The sequence below is a fragment of the Salvia miltiorrhiza genome, unplaced genomic scaffold (genome assembly GCF_028751815.1).
Source record: "Salvia miltiorrhiza cultivar Shanhuang (shh) unplaced genomic scaffold, IMPLAD_Smil_shh fragScaff_scaffold_107_1, whole genome shotgun sequence".
In the NCBI taxonomy this organism is placed as follows: Eukaryota; Viridiplantae; Streptophyta; class Magnoliopsida; order Lamiales; family Lamiaceae; genus Salvia; species Salvia miltiorrhiza.
Genome location: NW_026651399.1, coordinates 236,044 through 259,534, shown reverse-complemented (window position 1 = coordinate 259,534; position 23,491 = coordinate 236,044). Strand labels below are relative to the sequence as shown.

General features: G+C 31.7%; 3 protein-coding genes across 3 annotated transcripts; 1 reads left to right on the top strand and 2 right to left on the bottom strand.

Moving 5' to 3' along the window:
* The first annotated feature begins 395 nt into the window (after window positions 1–395).
* Window positions 396–9,185, top strand: LOC131002325 (probable inactive purple acid phosphatase 27). The gene is made up of 12 exons (XM_057928815.1): window positions 396–892; window positions 963–1,050; window positions 1,996–2,262; window positions 5,731–5,842; window positions 6,838–6,952; window positions 7,030–7,162; window positions 7,569–7,943; window positions 8,019–8,086; window positions 8,183–8,282; window positions 8,605–8,793; window positions 8,885–8,965; window positions 9,123–9,185. The coding sequence occupies exons 1-12, from the start codon at window positions 567–569 to the stop codon at window positions 9,183–9,185; spliced, it is 1,917 nt and encodes a 638-aa protein (XP_057784798.1). The 5' UTR covers window positions 396–566.
* A 600-nt stretch (window positions 9,186–9,785) lies between these two features.
* LOC131002312 (uncharacterized) lies at window positions 9,786–10,374 on the bottom strand. Its single transcript, XM_057928809.1, has 2 exons — window positions 10,023–10,374; window positions 9,786–9,934 (listed from the first exon to the last, which is right to left on the bottom strand). The coding sequence occupies exons 1-2, from the start codon at window positions 10,333–10,335 to the stop codon at window positions 9,918–9,920; spliced, it is 330 nt and encodes a 109-aa protein (XP_057784792.1). The 5' UTR covers window positions 10,336–10,374; the 3' UTR covers window positions 9,786–9,917.
* Window positions 10,375–11,226: 852 nt separating this feature from the next.
* Window positions 11,227–14,625, bottom strand: LOC131002311 (NAD(P)H-quinone oxidoreductase subunit N, chloroplastic-like). Its single transcript, XM_057928808.1, has 4 exons — window positions 14,183–14,625; window positions 11,775–11,891; window positions 11,597–11,682; window positions 11,227–11,512 (listed from the first exon to the last, which is right to left on the bottom strand). The coding sequence occupies exons 1-4, from the start codon at window positions 14,540–14,542 to the stop codon at window positions 11,437–11,439; spliced, it is 639 nt and encodes a 212-aa protein (XP_057784791.1). The 5' UTR covers window positions 14,543–14,625; the 3' UTR covers window positions 11,227–11,436.
* Between the last annotated feature and the right edge of the window lie 8,866 nt (window positions 14,626–23,491).

Below are 23,491 nucleotides of genomic sequence, written 5' to 3'. Positions count from 1 at the left end.
AAAAACTTTAACGTGCAATCGCATAATTAATTTTTAACTAATATTTTTTAAATTAAATACGAATATTATTTAAGTTTTGTATGTAAGTGTATTTCATTAATATAATCTCAAGATGTATATTAACCTAGAAATCTATCTTTTGTATGCTAATATAGTTAAAAATTAAATTAATTGTAACTAATTTTATGTTGGGTTATTGGCTCCTAAATACACGAACTTTGGACACATTTTGATTTTTTTTTCCACAAATTTTGAAAATTATCAAAAAATACACGAACTTTAACACATTTTATTTTTTTCCACGAATTTTGAGAATTATCTAAACAAAATATTTAGTCAAACTTCATGTATTTTTTTGACAACTTTCAAAGTTTGTGGAAAAAACTAAAATAGACCCAAAATTCGTATATCTAGGCGTCAATAAACTCATTTACGTTTTGTTATTTTTTTCTCAATTCATAAAAAATCTACTTAAAGTTTGGCGCTTTAACACATATATATGACATAAGTAATAAGTTCCTATAAAACTCCCTCTCCATCATTCCCTTTAATTTCCTCAAGTTTTGATGATCATCAAGATGCCAAGCCTTTCATTTAGGGTTCTAACAATATTCTCAATATTCTTCTTCGCCGCAAACACAGACGCCTCCTCCCTGCCGGAAAGGCTGCTCCGATCCACGGCGGAGCTCCGCAACCACACCTCGATATCGGAGTTCCGGCTCCTCAACCGGAGGCAGCTGCTGGACTGCCCCGACCCGAACCCATACCTCAAGGTGAACGTGACGTCCAACCCGAGCCTCTCGGACGATGAATACGTGACGGTCAACATCACCGGAGTTTTGCTGCCTTCCGAGAACGATTGGGTGGCCATGATCTCCCCTTCTCACTCCGAGTACGTGCTCTTTCTCAATCATCTCATGAATTTATATACACATGAAATATCGATTAATGTTTGGTTATAGTGTGAAGACGTGTTTGCAAAATGCAATAATGTATGAACAAACGGGTGATTTCAGCAGTCTTCCTCTTCTATGCCACTATCCTGTTAAGGTCAGACCGTTTTGCCTAACTATATTTTAATTACGAGTATGTTACTTCTTTTGTGTCATGTTTTTCTCGTTAATTCTGCCCATTAATAGGCCCAAATCACCAAAATTAGCTAGCTAGGGCTGAGTCCAAATATTGAATTTGGTTTTTATTTTTATTTTTATTTTTTCTGTTAGCTTTGGTTTGATATTTGGGTCCAATAAAACTGAAATTTGAATTTTATATGTATTTATATACATAATATTAATTTTATTTAAATAATTTGTTTATAATTTTTAAATAAAACTATAAGTAATAATAAAAAATAATTTTTAAAGACATTTTCAGGTCTCTTTGCGTAGGTGTGGTTCGATTTTATTTTTAGAGTTTCGAATAATTTTATTTCATTCGGATTTTGCTAAATTCAAATCGAAACTTGAATGGTCAACCCAAAAAGTAGCCGATTCTTAATTTCCAACAATTTATTTAGATTGCCGCTCAATTAATTATTTAGATTGCCGCTCAATTAATTAAAGTTGGGTGTCCATACATTTTCATGACTTTAGTGTTCCACTTTTTTTTTCCTTTCATCTTTTTTTTTTCAATATTAATTTTGTATAATTTTGTAATTATTAACGGTATAATGATTTTTTATCATTTATTTTTAGTAATTCATTATTAATGTGATAAATCAAAAGTTAGGGCATTTAATTTTCTTAAATTTCAATTTTTGAAATAAAAATTAAATATAACTCATTATATTATACTAATAAATTCTATTTTTATAAAAAATATTATTAAAATAATAAATATAATAGTAGAAAGGGTGACATCCGATCTCATCGCATCGAATCGAATCCTATATAATTCAAGTTAAATAATAAGAACATAAATATATATATATATATATATATATATATATATATATATATATGAACACAAAAATTTATGTGAGTATTTTGAATGTAGGCTCAATATGTGAGCAATGATCCGGGATACCTAAAGTGCGGGAAGAAGGAATGCAAGGTGCAAGTGGCCGGAAAATGTGTGTTGAAGACTTGCAGTGCCACGCTGTCGTTCCATGTTGTCAACATACGGACGGACATCGAGTTCGTGATGTTCGGCGGCGGGTTTGGGACGCCCTGCATCTTGAGAAGATCCGATCCGGTTAGCTTCGCCAACCCGAACCACCCCTTGTATGCCCATGTGGCCAGCGTCGATTCCACTGCTACTTCGGTGCGTCTACTAATTCTATTACTTTCTAATGCATTATTTTTTATCTTTTCATCACTTCAAGTTGCACTTGAGTATTGTGTTAGACATGTGGAATTTGAATTTGAATATTTGTTAGTTAGACTGTTTGATAAACTTTTCATATTAATTTTGGATAAAACTTTGTGTTCGTCAATCTTAATTTTTAATTAGAGTTGATTAAATTTCTAATTAAAATTTATTAATTGTAATTAAATTTTAATTAGGATTGATGCACAATACATTTGGATGTTGTCTGGTTCTATTTTAAGTAATTATTTTACACTACATTAAATATGAAATCACATATTTTACGCTACAAATTTACTTTGCTAAACAATTGTACTAAAAAGAAAATAAACCAAGTCAGGTTAATGGAGAGAGTATTATTTCATTTAAGTACGTTCGGATCGATTTCCTTATGTGTATTGACAGCTAAACACTAGGTGTGAATGTGTGATGATCTAATTGATGGTGGAATATGTATGTAACGTACGCCTATACTCTAAAAGAAATTAATACTCCTCTATCCTAATTATATATATATAGATAGATTGAAATTTGTACACGAATTAAAAAAAAAAGAGAAAAAAGTTTAATAAACAAACTTTCTAACTATTCATATTTATTTTTTTGTAATGAATTAATGTTAAAGTTAAACAAAGTATATTAGTAAATGAGTTAAAAAAAAACATTACTTTTATAAAAAATCAGTCTATATGTTTAAAAAAAATTAACAAAATCTATATAGATAGGATGGAGGAGTAAATAATTTTTTTTTTCTTTAATTAAAGGGCGAAGGAGTAATTGAGTAAATAGTTTTCCTGAAAAGGAAGGAGGGGTACATATCTTATTTCAAAAAAAAAAAACAAAACGAAGTAAATACTAGTTACAGATATACTCTCGACTCTTGAGACATAAGAAAGTCCGATAATAAGACCGAAAAAAAGTGGTAGCAATCGATATCAATACTATATTAAAAAAGCAGTTTTCAATTTGAAATCAATTTCAAAATTGAATGGTAGTTTTTTAATTATAATAAAATTAAAAGTTTATGTTTAAACTATATTTTTTTTTTCATTTCTTTAACTTTTTATTTGTTGTTTTATTTCTTTCCAGAATTGTGAAATTCGATTAATTATAAAATATTTAATATGCATATCAAATTAAAGATCACGATAAGAGCTTTAAGTTGATTTATTTTATGTAATTATTTGATTTAAAATATACAAATTAAATTTGTTTAAATATTAAAATTTTATAAATTTCTCTCTCCTTTCTCCTCTTTTTGAAAAAAAAAATGTATCTTTAATTCTTTTTTATTAGTATTTTTTTTAACTTTTTTTTCTGCTTTTCACAATATCAAATTTTATAATTGTAAATTCTTATTATTTTTTATTTTTTTAATATACAATTCAAATATATTTAGTTAAAATTAATTTTATTATATTTGTGAGTATGATAATTAAATTAGTACTATTAATTTTTATATAAATATAAAAAATAATTTGATTAGTTATAAAATATTTAATATAAAGATATATTATGATGGGAGCTTTAATTGATATATTTTATTTAAATATTTGATTTAAAATGTAAATGTTATATTATTTTAAAATTAAAATTTTAAAAAATTCTCTCATTTTTCATCTTTTCTTTGAATAAATCTATTTTTTATTTTTCTTATTTTTGTTTTTATTTTCATGTTAAGATTTTTTTTGTCTTTTCATAATATCAACTTTTATTATTATGAATTCTTATTTATTTTTTATTTTTTCAATATTCAGTTCAAATTCATTAAATTTATTTTTATTATTTTTATAAATATAATAATTAAGTTTATATCAATTTTATATTAATATTAAGTTACTATGTGCATGCCCGGCTTAAGTTGGCTCGAATCCGACCTAAATTATGAATCCAATTCGATTCCTACCCAAATCCTGCCTAGACCCATATTTGGGTAGTATCGGACTGGGTCCTGGCCGGCTCCATAATTAAGGATGTCAATTTTAATCAGTTGTACGATTTCGGCCTCTATTTGCCGTTTCCAATTTTTAAAAACAATAACCCAAACTTCCGATTTCCATCTGGTCATGCTATATCCAATGATATATGGTTTCATAATTATTCATTAAAAAAAGGGATAATTGCGTGAAAATACACAAACTTTGCCAAAAATTTTACATTTTAATACACCAACTTTCGTTGTTGTCCAAATTTGACACGACTTAATTCTTAAGAATTCAAAAACAACCCATTTTTGTAAATAATTATACAAAGACCCACTTATGTTATTATTTGGGACATTTAAACCAAAACAAGACATTTCCTTATGATATTTTCTTTTAATCTTTGATCTGCGCCTAAAATGGTTTAAAAGAAAACATCATAAGGAAATATCTTGTGTTGGTTTAAATGTCCCAAATTATAAGATAAGTGGGTCTTTGTATAATTATTTACAAAAATGGGTTGTTTTTTGAGTTTTTCAGAATTAAGTCGTGTCAAATTTGGACAACAGCAAAAGTTGGTGTATTAAAATGTAAAATTCTAACTTCGCGTCAAATATGGATTTTTGACAAAGTTTGTGTATTTAGGTGCAATTTTCCCTTAAAAAAACTTAATTGATAAATTGCTTAATTATCAATCTTCGTGTTTTTTTTCGTGAAAGTTGAAACCCCCAAACTTTTTGAATTCGACACGAAAACTGGAAAAGTTATTGTAAAAATAACTAAAATTGCACATGTTTACTGGATTATGCATTTTTCTGATTGGTTATTGGATTATGTATTAGAAATCTAGTACTCATGACTCTGAAATATGAAATATATCTTTAGAAACATCAAATTTCTCAATTTCTACTGATGTTTGGTCCTATGCAAATTCGAATTGATTAATATCAATACGAAACTGATCCTAATCGTGTTAACACTTTTTTTATACAAAAAAAAAACTTAGATTTTTCAAATATTGGGTCATGCAAAAGCCTGGAAACTAATCTAACAAATTCATGTAGTGTGACATTTTGAAATAAATATAATGAGAGTCTTGTATTGAAACATATTACTGGTCAAAGGTCAAGATTCCTAAGACAATGCTCTTTTAGACCCAAATTATCTAAATGTTAAGAAAATTACAAATTCAGGGTTTAGCTTCCAGCATGGGTACGTCAGTGGCAGCCCCCGTGGAGCTAAGGAGTGGCTTAATCCCCTACCAACCATTTCTTCTTCTTCTTCTTTTTTTAAATAATAAAATTATCAAATTGTTAGTATATATTCCGTGCAACACATTATGCAAAAGCTTTTCACCTAATTGAATTGTATGAAAAATGATTTTTTGATATATAGAAAACATACCTCGTAGTGTCTCGTTGTAAGAGAGTCTCACACAATATTTTATTGATATATATGTGTATATATAGTTTGTAATTAGAGATTTGGTTTGAAATGGCAGATGAGATTGACGTGGGTGAGTGGGAATCAAAGTCCTCAACAAGTTCAATATGGAGATGCCCAAACAGCAAATTCCTCAGTTTCTACCTTTTCCCAAGCTGACATGTGTACAAGTAACTATTCGCCTTTTCCATTTTCGCTTTCTTTTCCCCCTTTTTTACTTGAATTTTGTTTGGTTCGTTCGTTTTATTCTTTTTAACTTTGTTGTAAATGGGAGTAATATATAAGTACATATAAATGTGATTTACTAAATTTTGAGATGTTCCTCCGTTAAAGTTAATTAATTAAATTTTTTTGGCATGAAATTTAAGATATTAGTGTTTATTTTAAGATGATTAAATGTTTTTTAGTTTATATTTATTTCATATAAAAAAATTAATCAACTTAGTTAGAGTGACTCAAAAAAGAATATTAATCAAGTTCGTTGAGACGGAGGAATATTTGCGTAACAATATGATGTACAGCTATACGGATATTATGGAAAAGAATAAACTATGTTGATTATATATAATTAAGATTTATAATTTCTTGTTATATTTTGAGGGCCGGGGAAATGAAATACTCTCCCTCCGTCCCCAAAATAAGTTCCTCTTTAGGGACGGCATGCGTTTTAAGGAAAAATGGTAAAGTGTATTGATAGTGGAGAAAAATATATTATAATTAGTATTGGGAGTGGTGAAAATGTGAAAAAGTGTTATAATTAGTATTGAGAGTGGTGAAAAAGTTAAATGTAAGAATAAATAAAGTACTCCCTCCGTCCACGAAATGAGTACCCATTTGTGGACGGCACGGGTTTTAAGAAATGTATGGAGTGTAGTGTGAATAGTTTAAGGGTCCCACTTTTTTAGTGTATTAATTAAAGAGATGTGTGGGTACACTTGCCAAAAAGGGAAATGAGTACTTATTTCGTGGACAGACGTAAAAGGAAATATGAGTACTCATTTCGTGGACGGAGGGAGTATTATTAGTGGTGTGGAAGTTGTCCAAAAATGGAAAGAAAGAAAGATGAACTTATTTGGGGGACGTCCCAAAAAGGAAAAAGAGGAACTTATTTTATTTCAGGACGGAGGGAGTAGTAATTATGAATTTGATGTGGTTATATATTCAGGTTCAGCAATGGAAAGTCCGGCTGTTGATTTCGGATGGCATGACCCTGGTTTCATCCATTCAGCTCTACTCACCGGACTTCATCCCTCCACCTCTTACTCCTACAAATATGGAAGGTTTTTTCTTCAGCTAGTTGAAATATTAAGTATATCTATGATGAAATTAAATAAGATGATTGAATTGTGTTGAACAGCGATTTAGTGGGATGGAGTGATGAAATGAAGTTGACAACTCCACCTGCGTCTGGAACAGATGCCCTCAAATTTCTTGCTTATGGTGATATGGGCAAGGCTCCTCTTGATTCCTCTATTGAACACTACATACAAGTAATTAATCATTCCCACTGCATCATATAATTAATCTCTCTCGGGTTAAGTACCAAATACCCCCCAACGTTGGGGCCCCTATCGCGTATAGGACCCTATAGTCAGGGTTAGCGCTGTTTACTACCTCAACGTGGCTGAACCTAAGCAAAATCCCCCCCCCCCCAACGTTGGGGCCCCTATCGCGTATAGGACCCTATAGTCAGGTATGAAGTACCAAATACCCCCCCAACGGTTACTTAACGCAGGGGGGATTTGCTTAGGTTTAGCCACGTTGAGGTAGTAAACAGCGCCTACCCTGAGTATAGGGTCCTATTTGCGATAGGGGCCCCAACGTTGGGGGGTATTTGGTACTTAACCCATCTCTCTCTCGCTCTAAATAATTAATACTATATATATATAAATATAGCCTGGATCGGTATCTGTTATCAAAGCAATGGAAGAGCAAGTATCCTCAGGCGGCGCACACTCTATATTTCACATCGGCGACATTAGCTACGCCACCGGTTTCATGGCGGAGTGGGATTTCTTCCTTCATCTCATCTCCCCTCTGGCCTCCCAAGTCTCCTACATGACCGCCATCGGCAACCACGAGCGGGACTACATTGGCTCCGGCTCCGTTTACCCAACCCCGGATTCAGGCGGAGAATGCGGGGTTGCGTACGAGACTTATTTTCCGATGCCGACGGCGGCCAAGGATGAGCCCTGGTACTCCATAGAGCAAGGGCCTGTTCATTTCACTGTCATTTCCACCGAGCATAATTGGACATTAAATTCTCAACAGGTATATATATATGTAACTTCATTTCATCCTTCACTCCACTTTCATGTTATAACTTCATTCTTTTCTTCTCGGCAGTATGAATGGATGAATAAGGACATGGCTGCAGTGAATAGAACAACAACTCCATGGCTGATATTCACAGGGTAAGTCTGAAGCCTACACCAATTATTAATCACAATTAGGATTTTATTGCAAATAGTGTTATAAAATTTTAATTGATGAAATTAATGAATGTTCAGGCACAGGCCCATGTATACATCTGCTCCTGGAAACCCCATTTTTCCCAGCGTCGACGATTGGTTCGTTGATGCAGTAGAGCCGTTGCTACTACAAAATAAGGTTTGAGAATCAACAAATCTTTCGTTTTTAGAAGGCTATGTATGGAGTTAATATGAATTGTTTTACTCATCTTATGTGAATAAAATATTGATCTTTTTTCTACGGAGAACTCTTAGGGCTCGTTTAGTGTGCAATATGGGATGACGTGTGATATATTTGACTGGAATTTTTGTATTATATTCATATTAATATCATGTTTGGTAGAATTCTATAAAATATAATATATTGTTTGGTATATATGATGTATTAAGATGATATATATATAAAGTTGATAATAATTATAATCAAGATTTGTAAGAATATACATGCACTTTTATAATAGGTGGATCTGGTTCTGTTTGGGCATGTCCACAACTATGAGAGAACATGCGGCGTCTATAATGGATCATGCAAGGAAATGCCCACCAAAGATGCCAATGGAGTCGACACATACGATCATTCCAACTACACTGCACCGGTTCATGCTGTTATTGGAATGGCCGGATTTAAACTCGACGATTTCACACAAAACGTATAGCCTAGCTACCCTCTTAATTAATTATTTATTATTAATATGCATATATAATAATTCAATAACTAATTTGTGTTATTTTTATGTGTAGGATAATAGCTGGAGCTTGGCTAGGATTTCCAAGTTTGGATATATAAGAGTTAACGCCACCAAGACTGAGCTTCATGTCGAGGTCAGTGGTATATATATATATATATATATATATATATATATATAAAATAATCAAAGTTTCAATTTTGATCAATATATATATATATATTTATATATATATATATATTACTAAATTAAATTCTTTTTTGTTGGTACTCTTTTCTATTTTGGGTTTGTAGTTTGTGAATGCAGATTCAAGAAAAGTGGATGATAGTTTCCGAATCACTAAAGCAGGGACTTGATACTGCCAAAAGCATCTCCACGTACCACATGAGCCATGTATATGTAGTAGTTTTAAGAAGGGTTAATATCTAAAAATTCACCAACTCATCAGATTTAATTTTTGACATGTTTTATAAATTGTTGCAGTAATATCATCATTTTTTTAATTTGTAGCAAAATAGACTCATCCAAATTTTTCGACGACCAAAAGAATGACTTGGCATGAGTTGCACCTTGACAGAAAATTTATGTGTATGTCTATTTTGCTACAGATATACAAACTAAAAGCAGTGTTAATTATATTTTATTGCAACAATTTATAAAATATGTTGAAAATCAAATCGGTCAAAGTTCTTGAACCTTTAAGCAATTAGCCCTTGGTGTAAGAGAGCGATCTGCAGTCTACAATCAGCATGTACGACTTTGTATACTAAATAAACTATCAAAAAAGAAGAAAAAAAAATATATAATTTCTTGCAGATTTTGGAGTTTTGTTCATTTTAAGATTGATATTCAGTAAAGATATATATATCGATGTCTTTCACAGCCTCATGACCTAAAAAAAGGAATGCTTAGAACCTTGTTCCAAAAAACATTATCTTTTCAAGATAAATCTCAGTAAATATAGAATTTAGAACAACCCTTAATTTCATATATAAATCTCAAACAATACAACTTGATTGAAAGCAACAAACTCTCCTTAATTTATTATAGATGATCACTGCATCAGTTGTTGCATGCTCTTCAATTCCTCATGGAACTGTATAACCTGCAAAACATAGAAATGATTAGTAAAACATCAAAATGTATACATATACTATTGAGATTATTGTTTAAAAAATAATAGAATTTCTTACTGCCACATTTGGTTCCATGAGCTAGTGGCTTGCCACAGGATGCTGAAACAAATGCAGCCTTTTCCATGCTAATTATGTTCTCAACTTGGGTGGTTACATGCTGGCAAACGCACAGGAGATCCACGTTTCTAACGACGTTGCAGCAGCCTTGGGACGGGCTCTGTTGAGGGCCCGGTTTCTGGACAAATCTGGAGCACTGCTGGATCAGCCCTTGAAAATCGCCTTGGCATTGCGCTGAGGCGGTGTTGGTGGTGGAGATGATCATGCTTGTGCATAGCAGCATTAGGTATGTTGCAAACCCTAATTTCGCCATAGCCCCTTGCTTGATGCTGCTATATATTTGGTTACCACTTCTTTGCTTGAGTAGATGTGAGGTTTAATGCATATGTGTGTGTTTAAATAGGAATTTGAAAGTGGTGTAGCATGTGAAGTTTGGTGTTGTTTTGTGCATGGCATGCCTTAAAAGATGCTGATTTTGTGGTAAAAAGGTTTGTCTGAGTTGCCTCCTTGCTGGCACACCCTTCTTGTAAAAAAAAGTACTATCATTTGGTGGGGTGTGCATGGGATGTGCTTGCAATGGAAATATCATGAGGCGCTATTGCAAACAGCGTTTCCAAATACTAATAGTTGCGGATCGGATTTCTCATCATCAACTTAAATTATTTAACATTAATTAAGCCTTCATTGTCCACTTATGCTTATTAATCTGAATATGCAATATATTTATGCTAGAATTTGGATGGACTGGAAACCAATTTAAATGATTATAATTTACCTATAATATAGTATCAAAATATATAAATTATTTTCTTTTACCATGGAAAAATCTATCAAGTATAACAATTAAAGATAAGTTTCCGGCCCTACCAAGTGTATCTTCAATGAATTGGACGTCAGATTTATAAAAATGACTTTTCTGTAACTCAAGAGAACTGTAAATTTGTGTGGGTGTGGTTATGTTGGGATAATGGTAGATCTCTGGTGTTTGAGTTCAGCAATATTAGGCTATTTTCAAAATTATTTGTTCATTTATTAAAAAAAATGAAAGAGTGAGAACTGTAAGTTCAACTTAACTTTATTCGTTTTCTTTGGTGAGGAGTTGAATACATGAATTTACATATTTTCCATCTAAACGGCAGGAGTTGTTTTCCACATTTGATGAATAATTCATCAAAGCAATTATTTGTTGCTTTTGAAACCAAAATCAATCAAATTTATGCAGAGTGAGGTTAATTTCCCAGATTTCATGTAATGTGTTTTGAACAATATATCAACTAAAATGCTAATCTTTACAAGAAATATTAATTTCTGGTGGCAATGTGAAATGAATGCTATAATTACATAGTAAGTTGGAGTTTTGAATTCTTCATCTTTTCAGGATTATATATATACTCTGCTTTTATTGCCATGAATGTCACTGAGTGGAAACCTTCTCTCCCGTAGCTGGTAGTCCCGCGATATCTTTCAACGGCGTCCACATGAATTTTCTCCTGCACATGTACACAACTTGGGTGAGCCCGTTTCTCTGTTACAAAGCTATTCGAGACTCGACTCAAAAAAAGGGAGGCACGCACCAGTTACCGCATTCAGCAAGCACCCTAACTCGAGGGCGCAGCGTGGGAAGCAAGGCCAGAAACTGCAGCTCTGCCTTGGACAAGACCTAATTAAACAACATAGGTAGATATATATCGTCACATTTTGTGATATTAATGAAACATGATGATCACAACAACCTCAAACTCTGCAAAGGACCTTAGCTTCGATGATCCAAACCACGAGGCCTTTGGCATCCGGAGGAAGCAAAGACAGCCTATAGTCCACCTCCGGAGGGAAGTACCACCGGGCTATCGGCTGCTTCCCAACATGAGGCTGTAACATTTAACTCCAGTCACACCATCTTACACAAATTTCCTAACATTAAATTTTGAAATAAAACCAAAGTCAAGCTGAAAAGAATACATTTATGTTCAAATATTTCGATTAAGTTAAATTTGATTTTCGGCCAATCAGGTATTTTTACAACAAAACACACTCAATTAGGATAAATATGGGGTAATTACGCCAAAATCCATGAACTTTAGCCTGATTTTAAATTTTCCATGAACTTCAATTTTTACCTTCAATTCCCTGAATTTAAACGCTTGTTCCATTTTTCCACACTTTTGAACTTCGGTGAGTACCGAGCTGACATAGCTCTTATGTGGCAGTATCGAGCTGACATGAAGAACGCCGACCCGCTGCGCCGTTGGCTTTGGACTCCACGAACCGCCGCTGCTGCTGTGCTCAACTTCCGTCGAGCCCGCAAGAGCTTTTCCGTCGTCGTTTTACCCCCAACTGAGAGAGAGCAGTTTGGGCTCAAAACGTCGTCGTTCTACCCCCAACTAAACGACATCGTTTTTCTTGCCGTTCAGCATTGCCATGCCATTTATCAAGTGACTTAAAAATTGCCATGTCAACTCGTAATTTGAGGATTTTTTAAAAATGTGGAAAATTTGAACAAGCATTTAAATTCAGGGAATTGAAGGTAAAAATTGAACTATTGAAATGTTTGAAATCGGGCTAAACTTCATAGGTTTTGGCGTAATTACCCTAATAAATATCGACTTATAATAACACAATTTCCTTTTTAGGTTGTTCCATTTATAATACTCCCTCCGTCCGCCAAGATTATGTAAAAATTACTATATTTGGCGTCCGCCAAGATTATATCACTTTCCTTTTATGGCAATGGTCCCACCATCCTCTTTAATATTTTATCCTTACTAACACTCTTTATTTACAAAAAACCCACTCAAAATTCAATCTCAACCACACATCTCATAAAGTGGTGGGACCCTTTTTCCACTACATCAAAAATCATCACCAATTTTATTAAATCCCGTGCCCAAACAATTTTACATAATTTTGGCGGATGGAGGTAGTAGCACTTTCTAAAAATACAATATGATCTGTATCCACTTTACACTCATTAAATAAGTTATCTCTATCCGTTTTACACTCTTGTAACACATTTTTCTTAATTTTTTATGCCCAGAAAAATTGTGTCATTATAAGTGGGACAAATGAAGTATTATACATAGTGACCTAATAGAATAGTCGATTTAAGATAGTAAAGATAAAAATTAGTTATTAACGGGGCATTTATTTTGTATAATTTGGTACTTTTATTCTCAAAACTTCGATTTCTCCAATCTCACATTCAATAGTATATGAATTAAGCAAAACCAGCTCAAATGATATAATTAATTAAAGGATCTTGAGAAATCACAAATTTCAATCTATCTTAGTAAACAAGAGATTAGTCTTACTCTTTTAATTTGGTAAGGTTAATCCTAATAAGAGTAAACGTCTCCTAATGGAACGTTATTGCATGATCGACTATTTTTATCATCCACCCTTTTGACGGGATATAAATCAAGTAAAACTAATTCAAATCATAGAAATTAATTAATATAAGTATTGGGATATCCTAAAATTTTAATCAATCTTTATAATTAAATAATAGATTAGACTTACTATTTTTATGGATGGATCTAAACTAAATTTTAAATGTAAACGATCCCACGACATAAAAAAATAGTCAATAGTATATGAATCAAGCAAAACCAACTCAAATGATATAATTGGGTACTTTTATTCTCAAAACTTCGTTCTCCAATCTCACATTCAATAGTATATGAATCAAGCAAAACCAACTCAAATGATATAATTAATTAAAGGGTCTTGAGATATCCCAAATTTCAAATATCTATCTAAGTGAACAAGAGATTAGTCTTACTCTTTTAATTTGGTAAGGCTAATCCCAAGAGTAAACGTCTCATAATGGAATGTTATTGCATGATCAGTAAGATACATGATCGACTATATATTTTTATCATCCACCCTTTTAACTAGATATAAATCAAGTAAAATTAGTTCAAATCACAGAACTTAATTAATATAAGTATTGAGATATCCTAAAATTTTAATCAATCTTTAAAATTAAATAATAGATTAGACTTACTAATTTTATCTATCTAAACTAATTTTTAAATGTAAACGTCCCACAACATAAAAAAAAAAAAAAAAAAGTCAATCTTACTAATGGATCCCTTAATTCAGCATGAAGAATAAATTTAGTTGTGAGGATATAAATTATTGATGAGTAAATGTAGGCTTACAGGGCAGACGGGGTGAAACTTGGTGAGGGTGGTCTCGGGGTCTCCTAGGCCGCGAGCCGAGAGGTCGAGGAAGTGGTAGCCTTGGTGGGCCAGGCGGATGAGGTAGCGGCCCTCGTAGCCCCCCTCGTGTGGGGAGTAGATGGCCAACGCCTTGTGCTCCTCCACGTCCGACAGCCATTGCCCTATGTCCAATTTCAGCAGATCTCCTCCGATGAAGTCTCCCAAACTACGCCTACATTTTGTCATTATTCTCGCCCTTCTTCCCGTGTGCTGGACTGGGACAAGCTTTTTACAATTGTGGCGGCTGCTCATTGCTGCTTGATGAAAACAGCATGCTGCGCTTGCACTCGCACTCGCCATTTTCTATTTTTTTTTCTGTTTCTATCTTTTAATTTATGTGTGTGAGTGGATATGCAAGAATGCCATACATGAAAATGGACGTATTCAAGAAAGAAATTCATCAAGATTCTCTGGTCCAGAAACAAGATAAGGCGGCTTGTTTCTGACTTCAACTTTCTCTGCAATAAAACAAAACCTATTAAATTACATTTTCCCTCTAATAAACAAGATAAGGCGGCTTCTCTGCAATGAGAGGTGGAACCAATATCTACTCTGATATCCTATTAAATTACATTTTCCCTCTAATAAACATAGGTTCGAAAGCAAAATTTTATATCTTGACTAAATAAATTTACCAAAATAAATAAGCGGTATTATATGAGAAAAGAAATACTAGTTTTTTATAGCCATATTGATAGACAGATTCTTTTTTTGGAGAATGATGGACAGATATTCATTTGGGAAATGTCTATCCTAGGCCGAAGCGTGGTAGGCTGGATTCGCGACACGTCAAAAATTAAAAATAGCGGTTCACTTCCAACTGATTAACCCAGACCGGTTTCCCCCAAAAATAATACTTGTACTGCTGGTGGGGATAGTGGTGGGGGAGGGGGGAAAGACGATCCACGGCGGCGGGAGCGGAGGATGTTGATTCGTCGATCGTCGTCAAGGAGGTCCTCGTACTGCTACCGTCCAAAAATACGTCCCTTGTCGCCGAGTTATTACTGTGACTTTGAAGGAAAGAGAGGAACAAAAACATTAGGAGAAAGGAAGGTGCGTCGGTTCTTCCATTTCGGAGAGAGAAGCTATTCTAGAGATAGAATGGAGAGGTCAGGTGAGGGTGAGGGTGAGAGAGAGAGAGAGAAAAAAAAAATGGATGACAGCTTATTCTTTTTAGTATTTTATAGTATATCTCAAATTATTATTATTATTGACACTTTTTGCACCTGCAATGTATGCTCATTAATATTCACAGTTAATTATGCGAATGTAACAATTATAATTATTGAAATTTATAATTTAAAAAATTAATCATTATTAGAGATTATTTCTATGGCATGAATAAATATATATATCTTAGTAAATAAATAACGAATAATGTTAACAGACATTTTTTTCTAGAGGAATAAATGTTACTATATACTTTACTAGACCAATGAAGTACTTGGATTTTAAGAATCCCCAATTAAATTTCAATTAATTTTACTTGGATTTGAGAATTTTCAATTCAATTTTCACTAATCGTATTTGGAATTTGGATTCCAGAATTCCCAATTAAATTTTCACTAATCCTATTTGGATTTGAGAATATTCAATTTAATTTCCACTAATCGTACTTGGATTTGAGAAACCCTAATTCAATTTCAACTAATACTACTTGGATTCGAGAATCCCAAATTCAATTTCCACTAATCGTACTTGGATTTCAAAATCCCCCATTCAATTTCCACTAATACTATTTGGATTCGAGAATATCAAATTCAATTTCAACTAATCATACTTGGATTCGAGAATCCCCAATTCAAATTTCACTAATCATACTTGGATTCGAGAATCCCCAATTCAATTTCCACTAATCGTACTTAAATTGGAGATTCCCCAATTCAATTTTCACTAATCATACTTGAATTTGAGAATGCCCAATTGAACAATTTCCACTAATCATATTTGAATTTGAGAATGCCCAATTAAACTTCCACTAATCATACTTGAATTGGAGAATGCCCAATTCAATTTTCACTAATCATACTTGGATTCGAGAATCCTCATTTCAATTTCCACTAATCATACTTGAATTTTAGAACCCCAATTCAATTTCAACTAATCATACTTGGACTTGAGAATCCTCAATTCGATTTCCACTAATCATACTTGAATTTGAGATTCCACAATTCAATTTTCACTAATCATACTTAAATTTGAGAATTCTCAATTCAGTTTTCACTAATCATACTTGGATTCGAGAATCCCCAATTCAATTTCCACTAATCATAATTGGATTCGAAAAAATGCCCAATTCAATTTTCACTAATTATACCCAATCAATTTTATCTAATCATACTTTGATTCTAGAATCCCCAATTCAATTTCCACTAATCATACTTGGATTTTAGAATGCTCAATTTAATTTTCACTAATCATACTTGGATTCGAGAATCGCCAATTCAATTTCCACTAATCCTATTTGGATTTGAGAATCCCCAATTCAATTTACACTAAACGTACTTGATTCGAGAATCCCCAATTCAATTTTCACTAATTGTATTTGGATTTGAGAATCCCCAATTCAATTTCCACTACTCGTACTTGAATTTGATAATCCCAATTGAACTTTGACTAATCGTTAAATAACAAGTGAATCATACTTGGATTCGAGAATCCTCAATTCAATTTCCACTAAGCATACTTGAATTTTAGAACCCCCAATTCAATTTCAACTAATCATACTTGGATTTGATAACCCTCAATTCAATTACAACTAATCATACTTGGATTTGAGAATCCTCAATTCAATTTCCACTAGTCATACTCGAATTTGAGAATCCCCAATTCAATTTCCACTAGTCATACTCGAATTTGAAAATCCCCAATTCAATTTTCACAATTCATACTTGGATTCGAGAATCTACAATTCAATTTTCACTAATCATACTTGGATTGAAAAATCCTCAATTCAATTTCCACTAATCATACTTGGATTCGAGAATTCTCAATTCAATTTTCACCAATCATACTTGGATTCGAGAATTTTCAATTCAATTTCCACTAATCATACTTGGATTCGAGAATCCTCAATTCACTAATCATACTTGAATATGAGAATGCCTAACTGAACAATTTTCACTAATCATACTTGGATCCGAGAATCCCCAATTCAATTTCCACTAATCATACTTGAATTTTAGAACCCCCAATTCAATTTCAACTAATCATATTTGAATTTGAGAACCCCCAATTCAATTTCAACTAATCATACTTGGATTTGAGAATCCCCAATTCAATTTCCACTAAACGTACTTGATTCGAGAATCCCCAATTCAATTTTTACTAATTGTATCTGGATTTGAGAATCCTCAATTCAATTTCCACTAATCGTACTTGAATTTGAGAATCCCAATTGAACTTCCATTAATCGTTAAATAACAAGTGAATCATACTTGGATTCAAGAATCCCCAATTCAATTTCAACTAATCATACTTGGATTTTAGAACCCCTAATTCAATTTCAACTAATCATACTTGGATTTGAGAACCCCCAATTCAATTTCAACTAATCATACTTGGATTTGATAATCCTCAATTCAATTTCCACTAAACGTACTTGATTCGAGAATCCCCAATTCAATTTTCACTAATCGTATTTGGATTTGAGAATCCCTAATTCAATTTTTACTAATCGTACTTGAATTTGAGAATCCCAATTGAACTTCCACTAATCGATAAATAACAAGTGAATCATACTTGGATTCGAGAATCCTCAATTCAATTTCCACTAATCATACTTGGATTTGAGAACCCCCAATTCAATTTCAACTAATCATACTTGGATTTGAGAATCCCCAATTCAATTTCCACTAATCATACTCGAATTTGAGAATTTCCAATTCAATTTTCACTAATCATACTTGGATTCGAGAATCCCCAATTCAATTTCTACTAATCATACTTGAATTTGAGAATGCCCAATTGAACAATTTCCACTAATCATACTTGAATTTGAGAATGCCCAATTGAACTTCCACTAATCATACTTGAATTTGAGAATGCCCAATTCAATTTTCACTAATCATACTTGGATTTTAGAACCATCAATTCAATTTCAACTAATCATACTTGGATTTGAGAATTCCCAATTCAATTTCCACTAATCATACTTGAATTGGAGAATCTCCAATTCAATTTCCACTAATCATACTTAAATTGGAGAATCTTCAATTCAATTTTCACTAATCATACTTGGATTTGAGAATACCCAATTCAATTTCCACTAATCACACTTGAATTCTAGAATCCCCAATTCAATTTCCACTAAACGTACTTGATTCGAGAATCCCCAATTCAATTTTTACTAATCGTATTTTGATTTGAGAATCATAATTCAATTTTCACTACTCGTACTTGGATTTGAGAATCCCAATTGAACCTCCACTAGTTAAATAACAAGTTAATCATACTTGGATTCGAGAATCCTAAATTCAATTTCCATTAATCATACTTGGATTTTAGAACCCCCAATTCAATTTCAGCTAATCATACTTGGATTTGAGAATCCCAATTCAATTTACACTAATCATACTTGAATTTGGGAATGCCCAATTGAACTTTCACTAATCATATTTGGATTCGAGAATCTACAATTCAATTTTCACTAATCATACTTGGATTCGAGAATCCCCAATTCAATTTTCACTAATCATACTTGGATTTAAGAACCCTCAATTCAATTTCAACTAATCATACTTGGATTTGAGAATTTTCAATTCAATTTCCACTAATCGTACTTAAATTTGAGAATGCCCAATCAATTTTCACTAATCATACTTGGATTCTAGAATCTCCAATTCAGTTTTCACTAATCATACTTGGATTTTAGAATGCCTCATTCATTTTTCACTAATCATACTTGGATTCGAGAATCCCTAATTCAATCTCCACTAGTCCTATTTGAATTTGAGAATCCTCAATTCATTTTCCACTAAACGTACTTAATTCGAGAATCCCCAATTCAATTTTCACTAATCGTATTTGGATTTGAGAATTTCCAATTCATTTTCCACTAATCGTACTTGGATTTGAAAATCCCAATTGAACTTCCACTATTCGTTAAATAACAAGTGAATTATTTACTTACATATCAAGTATAAGTTTAAAACCTTTACTTATATTTTGATATTTATGAAATAACAAGTAAATTGTTTACTAACATTATAAATACAAGTTTCAAATTTATACTTATAATTCATTTTTAATTAATTTTGAAATTATTTTTTTCACAAATTATTTTTTTTTATAAATTTTTAATGTTTTTTAAAAAAAATATTAATTAAAAAATGAAACCATATTATTTTAAAATATAATCAGATTACTAAAACTATAAATTTAAAAATCACTAATTGGATAAGATATTTTATAATATAATCAGATTATTTAAAATGTATAAGTTATATATTTTAAAATAAATAAATGATATTCCCTCCATCCACCAAAAATATGCCACAATTTCTTTTTTCGCTTGTCCACAAAAAATATGCCACATCTATTTTTAGTAGTAGGGTTCATACCATTCCTCTCACATTTAATGTGAGACCCTTACTTCCCTACCAACTTACTCACATTTTATTAAAACTCGTGTCGAAAGTAAAGTGACATATCTTTGATGGACGGAGGGAGTAAGAGATTATTTAAAAAAATTAAATAAATATTTATGTATATAAAATGGACTAAATATATAGTAATACACACTGAAGAAGAAAAATTCCAAAATTATTTTATGTGTAACAACATTAATTATATATAACTGGTTTATTTGAAATATATCTCATGAGCTTCATTCTAAGAAAGAATATAACATTCGATACTAGAAATTATCAAACATTTAGATAACATTTCATTATTCATTTTTGCACAATTACGTGAATTACTAAAAAGAAAGGCACAAAAAACGAAGTTGAAAAAGGTATAATCATTAAATAATGTGTACAATTACAACTAGTGGTATTCCTTAATTAAAAACCGGCTTGGAAGGATTACAAAGCTCTTGGACCGGTTTGCTACACTTTTGACGTGTCAAAAGATCAACGGATTGGCCTACAAGGCATTGGCCTAGGATAGACATTACCATTCATTTGGCCACTTTCACATGTAAAATTGTAAAAAGAAGCTTCTGATCATATCTTAAGACGGTACATGTTAATGTGTTAAGGTGTGAACACTTCATAACATTAATAATAAATATGTCAAGTACATGTGAGTAACCTGTTATTATTATTATTATTATTTTTTAAATAAGATGTGAATTTTGTTAAATGTTAACAGTAGTCAACAAGTCCAAAGATTGCTGACACGCATCAGTATAAAGGTCTATAACTAGATGTTTTCGTAGCACTAGAGAATCAATACTGACTTACCACTGTATTATCGATAATGAGTCGGAGCTTGTATTTAGACTTATTAAATCTTCGTATTTAAAATATCTGACATCCATTAATTAATTAATTAAAGCTCTGACAGCTTTATATTAACTAGCAAGTGCTCGACTCTACCAGCAGCTATAGTGACCATAGTGGTCCTAATTTACTAAGCCTATACTAGGTCTACCCGGCCCCCCAATGTCGAAGCAATAATACAATACATATAAAACAATAAAAAATAAAGTAATAAAATTTAAAACAATCATTTGTTGGGAGAAGATCCTAAAGAAATAATCAATTTCTATCCCAAAGGGAGAAGATCTTTAAGAAATTGATTAAATCTATCCCACAATATATAATATCATATCATTTCATGATAAACACATACTAGCATACTTAAAATTCAATTAATCATACTTCATTTAACAAAATTATTTAACATAAATAAACCTCTAACAAATTCATACTTAAAATTAATCATGCTTTATAATTAATCAAACTTTAATTTAAAATTAATCAAACTCCAACAAATTATTAATTAGATTGTAAAAACAAATTTAAAATTAATTTAACTAATTAAAATTAATCATACTTCACATATTATAAATTAATTAAAATTAATCAAATTAACATTAATTAGATTCTAACAAAATAATATTTAAAAACAAATTTTAAATTAATTAATCATACTTCAAATATTATAAATTAATTAAAATTAATCTAATTAATATTAATTTTAATCTAACAAAATAATTAATAAATAAATCAAATAACGAGAACGAAAGCGTACGGTAGTGGTCGGCGGCGGAGCGGTGGCGATGGCGGTGTTGGCCGCGGCGCGGCGTCGTTCAACTGAAATGTTAAAGAAATTAATAAAATGAGATGTGAAAGTGAGAGATAAAGAGAAAGAGAAAGAAATAATACCTGCAGGGGTGGCTGGCCAGCGGCGGTGGACTGACGGCGGCGGTGGCTCGGCGGCGGCGGCTGGGGGTCGGCGAGGCGGCGACTGTGCGGGGGGAGGCGCGGCAGGGAGGGGGTTGAAGGGTTTGAGAGGAAGTCTGCGTGAAAGGGGATCTGGACGTTAATTTAATTGCAGAATTACTGGCGGCAAAATGCCGCCACTAAATATCGCCGGCAATGCCGCCGGTAATCTGCAGTGAATTTTAAATTTAAAGTTAAATTAAATTATTTTGTAAATACCGGCGGCGAGCCGCAGCTAATTACCGGCGGCGACAATGCCGCCGGTAAACAAAAAAAATGACCCGTCTTGTTTTGCCGTCGTTGGGCCGCCGGTAATTACCGGCGGGAAGTTCGCCGCCGGTAATTTCCCCGGTATTCCGACGTTTTTTTGTAGTGGATCTTTTGCTTAAATCCCTTTTTCAAATGGAAACAATTATATATCTTTTTCAATCAATTTCTGAAAATTATAAACCTCCAAAAAATTTAATACAATTAATTAACCAATTATTGTTCTGCGATTATCGTGATACCGAACCATTAAATATTGCAAATTCAATTTCACAATGACTTCCTCCAATGATCAATGTTAACATACATGGGTGTGATTCAATTTCACTTACCATTAAATGTTGCAAATTTAATTTATCCATGAAAATTGGAAAAATAAAATAAAATATGTGATACACATTTAGTCTTATGGTTAAGTCAAAGTCTGTGTACGTTGTGTAAGAGACAATTATATTTCCCTTTCAATCGATTTTTTGAAAATTATCACGTCCAAAAAAATACAAATTGAAAAGCAATTTTCCATATAGAAAATGTCATTGTGGGCTCCCCAATAATTTGTTTATAATTAAGAAACTAGCTAGTATGCCCGCTCGTGCGATGCACGATCGATATTGAAAGTAAACGATGTTTTAAATAAATAAATAAATATACATATTAAATATAAACAAATGTAAACATGGATCTCAATCAAAAATATTAAAGTTATGAACGACATAATCTCAATAAATACATGAATCTTAAAATATTTGAATTTTTAATTTTTGAAATACCAATTAATTATTTATAATTGATATTGTGCATAAATATATAAATCATCAAATATCAAAAGCAAGTAAATGATAATGATCATCATTATGTATCATATAATATTCTAAGATGTACAAAACTATTTATTTGCATATAGTTTAATATATTTTTGAATGAATATTTAAATCATATTTATACGGTCATTTTGTTTGAATATAAATTTTAAAATAAAGTTCTTATGCACATCCAAATAATTGATTTTGCCGAAAAGATGAGATTTATTTTTATAAATAAAACTAATTAATTTATTAAGTTAAAGAGTTCTAAAATGAACAAATATAAGTTTAATCTTTTTAGTTGCATAAATATTAAAAATGATATCTAATAAAAATATAAAAACAAAATAAAATAATATAGAAAAAGGAGTCAAATAGAAAGAAGATAAATGGCATTCAAAAGAATGGATTTAGGAGAGAGGAGAGAATAGATGAGAGAGGAGAGAGAAGAGAAAAAATAATTTTGTGACTATAAACGATAATAACTTATTTATATTAGAATAAATTTTTATAATTCTTATATCAAATTAAAGATCTTTTCTTTATCTTTAATTTAACATCTATATTGAATATATTTTTATAAGTCAAAATTGATGATTTTTAAAAGAGAAACAAAATAAAAAAAGAAAAGTGAAGAGAGAGAAATTTTGGTGGGAAAAAGTTTAAGTTAAACTCATATTTTATACTCCCTCTGTCCACGAAAGAACTTCCTAGGAGGGAGTGGCACGCGTTTTAAGAAAAATATTATTGAGTGTATTAAAAGTGGAGAAAAAGTTGTTGAGTGTATT